The 7710-nt window shown below is 46.2% G+C and overlaps 1 protein-coding gene across 1 annotated transcript in view; it reads right to left on the reverse strand.

Moving 5' to 3' along the window:
• Positions 1-7710, reverse strand: part of CDON (cell adhesion associated, oncogene regulated) — a 56814-nt gene that overhangs the window by 14823 nt on the left and 34281 nt on the right. The window contains exons 11-15 of the mRNA XM_033519690.1: positions 7549-7706; positions 5582-5710; positions 4080-4286; positions 3270-3451; positions 1666-1771 (exon numbers count right to left, since the gene is read on the reverse strand). Coding sequence (XP_033375581.1) covers positions 1666-1771; positions 3270-3451; positions 4080-4286; positions 5582-5710; positions 7549-7706 — 782 coding nt within the window. The remainder of the gene's footprint in view (positions 1-1665; positions 1772-3269; positions 3452-4079; positions 4287-5581; positions 5711-7548; positions 7707-7710) is intronic.

Raw genomic sequence — 7710 nt, forward strand, 5'->3', positions numbered from 1 at the left:
CAGACCAGAAACAGAGAAATCCAGACCAGAAACAGAAATGCATCGTTGCAGGACTGGGGTGATTTTTTTTGCTTTTGCTTAAAGCAGCTGAGAGATACCAAGGAGCCATCAGAGTCAAGCTTTTTGCTTGTTTTTTTCTTCAAATAAAATCTGATTTTGCCTGTAGCGGCATTTATAAGGAAAAAAATGTTTCTGCAGAGTTTTGAATGTCTCGAAAGACAAGACTTAACAGGAAGCAGTGAGGAAAGCCTGCGGCAAGCACTTATAGCACAGGCATCACAACACTTTTTCCACAACTCATGCAGTCATTTCAAGATAAAATTCCCTGTCAAAAAACAGATTAATTCAAAGGTAACACAAGGGGAAAAAAAAGTGATTTATGGCAAAAATACCTTAAGTCACATGTTCCTCTACATATTTCACATCAAGTGCTTCCAATCACAACTTAATTGAAAATAGTTCTCTCTTATTTTTTTTTTTTTTTCCCTCCTGAAAAGTTAATTTAGGGGAGCACAGTGAAGAAAAGTTGAAGTTGAAATCTTTCCACCAAGTGATTTCTGTTGCAGGCTCTGGCAGAGCAGAGCAGCTGCTAATGGTTTCAGACTGCCACAAAGAGTTCAATACACACACGCTCGGAAAAAAACCCGAAACAAGCTAATTTCACAGCACAGTGGAGCCCACTTAAACAACTAACTGCACAGTGTATAAGATTTATAAACACACAAGTTCTGTCTAGAAAAGGCTAAAATACATTTGCAGATGAAGGTGCAGCCTGCATGAGGTTCTTTAAAGCCTCTGAGCTCAAACTCTGGATCTTTAATAGCTTTATAGTGTGCAAAAGCTTATGTCATGCATCAAAGTACTATGTGCAGTATTGTCTGGCAGGGGAAATTTTTCAAAATAAAGGTCCATTCCTCTTGTAACTGAATAAATGAGGGGGAAAAAAATAATTAACGTCATCGGGCCAGAATGAGATCACTGCGTTTGCTCAGCCCGAGCAATAAGGACATGAAATAAAATATTTTTAAAAGGGTTTTCCACTTCTGGACTAATATAGACATTATCTAATAACTTCTTCCAGGAAAATGATGATCTAATATGTGCAGGGGAAAAAAATAACTTGATTAAAAGGCAAAATGAAGCACAAACATACTTGCATTTGCAGAGTGCTACAGCACTTGAGGCTAAAAGCAACTTCCTTATAGCAGGAGAAGTGATTAGGCAAGGTAAGAGGAGAGAAGGGCAGTTACACTCAAGGTACAACCAGATTAGAAAATCCATGCTGGGGTAAATAATTTGAAAAGCCAGCTAGTTGTTAGTACAGTCTGTAACCCAGATGTTTTTATCCTGGGTTAAACCTCATTTACACTGCTTTCTCTTTAAACAAATTGAAGCTACACCAGTTTAAAGAGACCTTCATTAAGGATTTGCAGCTGTATAACAAGCCAAACTTAAACCCAGTATTTAGGTCTCAAGCTTCCACGTCAAAGAGGCTTCAGAAGGAAGAAACCAGCTCACGTGTGGGCAAAACCCAACGTTAGGGAACTGAGATAGCTCCTTTTGTGAGATAGATTATAAAGACTGCTTGGGAAAAGCAGTTTAGATTTGATATAAACACAGCCAACGTGGCTACAGGGTGTCCTTTCCCTTCTCCAAGCCCCGTACCGTCCACGATATCCCGCTTGTAGTCGCTGTCGTTGTCGCTGTCCGTGGGCCGGTAATAGATATAAAATCCTTGGATGGGCGTGTTGTTGTTGCTCGATGTGATGTACTACAAAGGAATTTTAAGAGACTGTGTGAGAGGAGAGTTTTAACTGAGTCCTGCTGAGCTGTCATCAACCATTTACAGCATCTCATCCTCTGTAAAGATGAGTATTTGTCATGAGGTTGTGTAAGCAAAGGTGACTGAGCTCCCTGGAGTAGCCAGAGTAGGATGGGGACAAGAGACTGAGCTTAGGCATCACTTCCTAAACCCTCAGTTAGGGTTTGACCATGCACAGCCTGAAAATCTGCATGATTAATGGAATGGAAAAGTTAGAACCATAAAACTCTTCAGAAAGAGTTAAGGTCACTCTAAAAATCAGTTCAAGAATCTTTAAGTTATGCAGCCTCCTGAGGAACCAGAGGTTATTTTAAGTTTATTATCCTTAACATCTCTTAAGGCTGAGCTAGCAGAGCAAACTAACACTGGGAACTCTACACATTAAATCCTCCAAAGTATACCAGGGGGTTAGATTTCAAAACAAGAGCAAAGAATTTCTGTGGGTTTCAATAAGGACTTTAAAGTACTTGTTTACAATAGACGAGGTAACAGGGGAAAGGAAAATGTTTCTCTAACATGAAACCTCCCCTGGATGTGAGGGAAGACGGTGGGTTTGAAACCCACTCCCAGCCACCCCAGCCTGGATTGACAAAAGCAGCAGGACTCGCAGGAAACGGAGCCAACTCGCTCACAACTCATGGCATGAGCAGGGCTTGGGACAGAGTTAAGCCCACTGGTGCCTCTGCTATGTCTGTGCCAGAGCAGGTGGACTGGGCCGGCTGTGGCCTCTCACTGGAGCTGCCAGTTGGGCACATCTGGCGTAACCCGAGGAGGGGTGTGTGGGGTCCCCGGGGAGCTGGAAGGGGAGTAGGGAGGAGGGAAGCTGGGAGATGGTGCAAAAGGCAGCAGACAACTGACAGGGCTGCCTCTGAGCGGGAAAAAGGGCCTGGAAATGGGGGCAAAGGGCTCGAGAGGCACCAGTCCCATTAACTCCCCCAGTTCTACCATACAGAAGTGCTCAGTCCCATCCCAGGAACACGATTATCTACAGTTCTTGGGGGGAAGCATGTTGTAGTGCATCTAAAAATCTTGGTACCTCCCAAGGGTAAAACCCACCTCTGGTTTGTGTAATGTTAGTTCCTACCTGAAAACCTTCTCTCCCTTCCCCCTTCCCATTGGCTGTGACCTCCCTGCATCCCCTGATCACCCCTGCCCCCAGGTATAAGAGAGAAGACCCAGAGCATTTCGCTCTCTCTTGCCCCGGATGGATGACAGACAATAAACTCCATTATTCCAGCAAGTGTGAGCCTCCTGTGTCTAGATACTTTGAGTCTGTGTTGTATCCACTCCAGGACCCCCTCCGCCGCCTGTGCCCTGAGACGAGCAGGCTCTCACCACGGGGGGTGGGACAGAGGGGTCCCATCGGGGAGGAGGACAGTAACAGAAGCAAACAGCTCTTAACCCCCAACTTTGCAGTCCAAACTGGGAAGAACAGTGCTCTACCCACCGTCCATTTCAGCATGATCTGGGTGTCGCTGATGGCCTCGGTGTAGGCGATGTGCGGGCCGGCGATGGGCCGGCTGGAGAAGCGGCCGCTGAACCCGGCCACCTGGTACGGGCGCGACGCCGCGCTCCGCGGGCTCTCCCCGTAGTTGTTCACTGCGATCACTCGGAACCTGTACATTTCTCCTTTTAAGGGAAAGAGGGAAAGAAAGAAGCCCTTGTGGCAAAACAAGTGGTGGAAAGAGAATTCAAGGAGAGACTAAACAGATTAGGAAGTACTTTTTGCACCATGTCCAGTTAGAAAAGGACGGGAGTCCTTGCCACGGACTGATGTGGAGATATAAACAGCTCCTAAAACTCACTCAAGGCAAATCCAAAGGCTACACACGGATGGAGATACCTCCATCAGCTCAGGAAGTCCCTAAACTGGTGGGCACTGAGAAGATGCTTCAAAGGATCCCTATCACCATCCACTCCATCTTCTCTTGTGCTTTTTGCCCGAGTTTTTAGGACACTGGAAGAAGTCAGGGCAGACATTTTTCCATTAATGCATTTTTCTCTACATTCTGAGTGTTCACTAGAAGGACAATTAAGTTAAAAATAGCAGTGATACACAACCCTCCTCTCCACATGAACAAGCATTAAATTATGGTGGGTTTTTTTCCACTTGGAAAGCCAGAAATCAACTTGAATTCATGTAACGAGCTCCTAGGCCATGCACAAGACACAAACCTAATGGAGCAGAAACCGGGTAATCCAAGCAGAAGTTGAAAAGAAGCGAAGAGCTGCAGTAATGAAAGATCATTTCTAATACCTGGCTCCAAGTTTCGAACTTCCACAGACAGCTTGGAGGGAGAGATGTTGCCAGCTGCCACGAGCCAGTCGCTGTTGCGACCCAGACGTTTGTACTCCACTTTGAAGGCAGTGATGGGGGAGCCCCCGTTGGCACGGGGGATCCACGTGACGTAGACGGACGATTCCGATGCCGTGGATATCGTGGGTCGGTCAGGAGCTTCTGGAACTGAAAGGAGAAATTTGGTTACAAGAGGATTAGAGTCAGCTGAAACTTAATTTTCAGTAACAGCAGATTAGAGTTGTTGCTGATAATTATGTTGGATTTCACATATTAACCAGGAGAATCTTAAATCCTCCTGAAATCACCACTGCCCTTATTCTGCTGAAAAGGATGGATGATGAGCAGACAACAGAGGAACTGATTATCTTATCAATATAATATTAAAAAATTATATGGTACTGAACTACTCCAACCATTTCTACATGAAAACAGACACATACACTAAGTGAACAGGAAAAACATGGTTATTTTTATAGCCCCCAAAATCCCCCCCAGACCAAATGAAACTTCAAGCCATCTGCATTAATGAGTGCTGGAGAAATGAGAAGGAAAAGAGAACAAAGCATGCAGCAGGATGTACTTACGGAACTCACTGAAGTTACAGGCAGCAGTGGCACAGAGAGAAGGGAAAGAGGGGTGTTAGTAAATGTGGTTTTAAGAGCTGTGAGGCTTTACTAAACCAGCTTGGATTCATGAATGTGGAGCTGGTGCTGAGGAGTGGAGCAAGGAGCAGCAGGCTGGCAGCTCTGGGGCATGAAGCAGCTGAGCATTTGCAGCCAGGCACAAGCCCTTGTGTGGCTCCTCTGACATTCAGTGCTGCCACAAGCTCAACTCCTCGCCTTAAACCTCATCACTCACCTTTGGCTTTACCCCAAATTTTAGATACCTTTGAGATCTCAGCCCCTGACTAAATCTGCCTCAACCAGGCCAAGGAGTTCAAAAGGCTGGGGGGAAGGGTGGGTGAGAAAAAGGACTATAAATGTGCTCTTTCCACTGGAAACCAGGTCAAATGTCACATCTACTGGGAAGTGCTTATAGCTCCTCACCATCAGAAATCAGCCTGTCCCTGGGAAGCCACAGGAAAACATTCAGAACAGATATCACACACTTTGAGAACTTAAAGCTCTGACACAGCCATTTCCCATTTCCTCTTCCTCTGGCTCTTCCTCAGTGGAAGGAAAGAGAAAACCAGTGTATTTAGCAAAAAGAAACCATAGGTTTAAAAATGAGCAGTAAGAACATGGGTTGTAAGCGAAAATTCTCTTTGTTTTTTTGAGAGCCACACATGGAGGCAGCAGCATCCTTGGAAATACCCTATGTAACAGAGTAATCTCAGAATCAACAGGAAATAGAGGAGGTAATACAAGCACCTGGAGCAGAAATAAACACAGGTTAACTCAGATGCAGCTCTTTGCAACACAGCTTTTAGTGCCTGAATCACAAACCATGCACACTCCTACCTCCACTGTGGCGAGACAGGTCCGGAAGGATGACACCAAAATTATTTGTGCCTTCATGAACAATGGGATGTTTGGGGATTCCTACAGGTGGAGATGGAGCCTGTGTGTTTTTCGAGGATGATGTTCTTTCTAAGAAGAATTGACAGACAGTAGATCAGTGTAGGGCCTGCATAAGGAAATGCTGTTCATCAACAAGGTCACTCACTCCAGTGCTGCCCCAGCTCCAAATCCCAAGCTGAACAGTCAGGATAGCAATCAGGGAGTTTCTCTGGGAGAGAAAGAGAGATTTCCTACCCAGGCAGTGGGTGAGTGACTGTCCATCTGAAGTAATGACACCCACAGTGCTTAGTGGTGATGCTGTCTGTGCTGCCCAGCCTGCTCATCACATCATCACCAGGTGGGGAAAACTACACACTGAAATTCAGTCTAGAGAAGGACTGAAAATGCTGTGGAAGCAGCTGGAGTCAGCACACCAGGCTGAGAGGGCTTTTGACATGTAGGGGTGGCAGGATGTATAGTGGAGCAGGGTAGGGGTGGCAGTACTGACTCCTCTGAGTTTGCCAGGGACTGATCACAGGACAGCAAAGAGGAAGCATCATCTGGGTTTCAAATGATGAGCTGTGATAAGTGGCTTTGCTGGTGTGAAGTTTTCTTGGTCCTCCAGTAAGCTGGGAGGGTTAGGAGGAGGAGGAACATGAGTATGAACACTAGGATGTCTTTTATGGAGAAGGACTCCTGTGTAAATAGGAGCCATAGAAGAATCCTCATCCAGCGTGCTGACAGATGCAGATGAAGAATGAGGCTCCCTTTGAGCAGGTGAGGGACCAGTCAGCTGTAGGGAACATTTCTGGGTGTCTGGGTGAGGCTGGTGCAGGCTGGGGCTGTGTAGGGCAAGCAGTAGGTCAGTCTGGATTTGAGTTGTTAGGCAGATACCTGGGAGGGACCCAAAGCTTCCTCAGGCAGAGGTGTTCTGTGGGGTGGGTAGGTCACAATTAGGGAGTTGTTGACATTTTTAGCAGGGGGGAGATTTTCAGAGGTTGGGGGCCATCAGTTTTGTATCTGTTCATGGATAGAATGATGATAAGGATGGATGGAACAATGAATCTGAGTATGTTTCACAAATTTCATGAAGACATTAAATTCTTAAGAAAATTTTACGCTATTCTTAATTCTCCTTCATAGAATTCCAGAAGGGTTTGAGTCAGAAGGAACCTTTAAGCTCATCTTGGTCCACCCCCTCCCCTGAGCAGGGACACCTTCCCCTATCCCAGGTTGCTCCAAACCCTGCCCAACCTGCCCTTGGGCACTTCCAGGGATGGGGCAGCCACAGCTTCTCTGGGCACCCTGTGCCAGGGCCTCACCACTCTCACAAGGAAGAATTTATCCTAAATTTCCCAGCTAACCCTGCCCTCTGTCACTTAAAAGCCATTCTTAGACAGTAGTACAAAAAATATGTGCTTGTTTGTGTGCTAAAGAGCACAGGCACCAGCGTCCAAGACTGAAAGAAGAAATGCTCTGATTAAGAATGTTGTGCTTGTTGCTGTCTGCACACAACTATCAGAACAGCTGGCTCGTGGTCAGCAGAGATTGTCACTGAGGTGTCTGCAAAGCAAACCAGGAACAGCTTTGTTGATACATGGAAACTCAATGGTGCAGAGCTTCTTCTGTGATTAGAAACCTCAACAAGGACAGGCTGCTCCCAACTTTGCTCCTTAGAGCAAGAGAAACCTCACAGTACAAATCTTACCATCACCCCAAAAATAATATCAAGCTTTTAATAGCTTCTACTTCCCAACAGCCTCACACTCAGGCAAGTTTGCCCTACAGCAATTTTAGCTATTGGAGGCTGTTCTTTAGCAAATAAATTGCAGAATATTTCACATATGGCTTAGCAGATGCCATTAAATGACTGATGTCATTAAATAAATGTCTCTGGAAGGACACAGGGCACATTGTGCTGCACCTACCCTTGCTGGTACGGAACGTCAGCATGGCCGGCTGGCCCTCGCCGGCGGCGCTCCTGGCCACCATCAGCACTTCATAGAGGCTGGAGGGCTCCAGCTCGGTGAGGCGCAGCTCGTTCTCACTGCCGGGCACTCGCACCGTGTGCCAGCCGCCCACCGCGCTCA

The sequence above is a fragment of the Parus major genome, chromosome 24 (assembly GCF_001522545.3).
Source record: "Parus major isolate Abel chromosome 24, Parus_major1.1, whole genome shotgun sequence".
NCBI lineage: Eukaryota > Metazoa > Chordata > Aves > Passeriformes > Paridae > Parus > Parus major.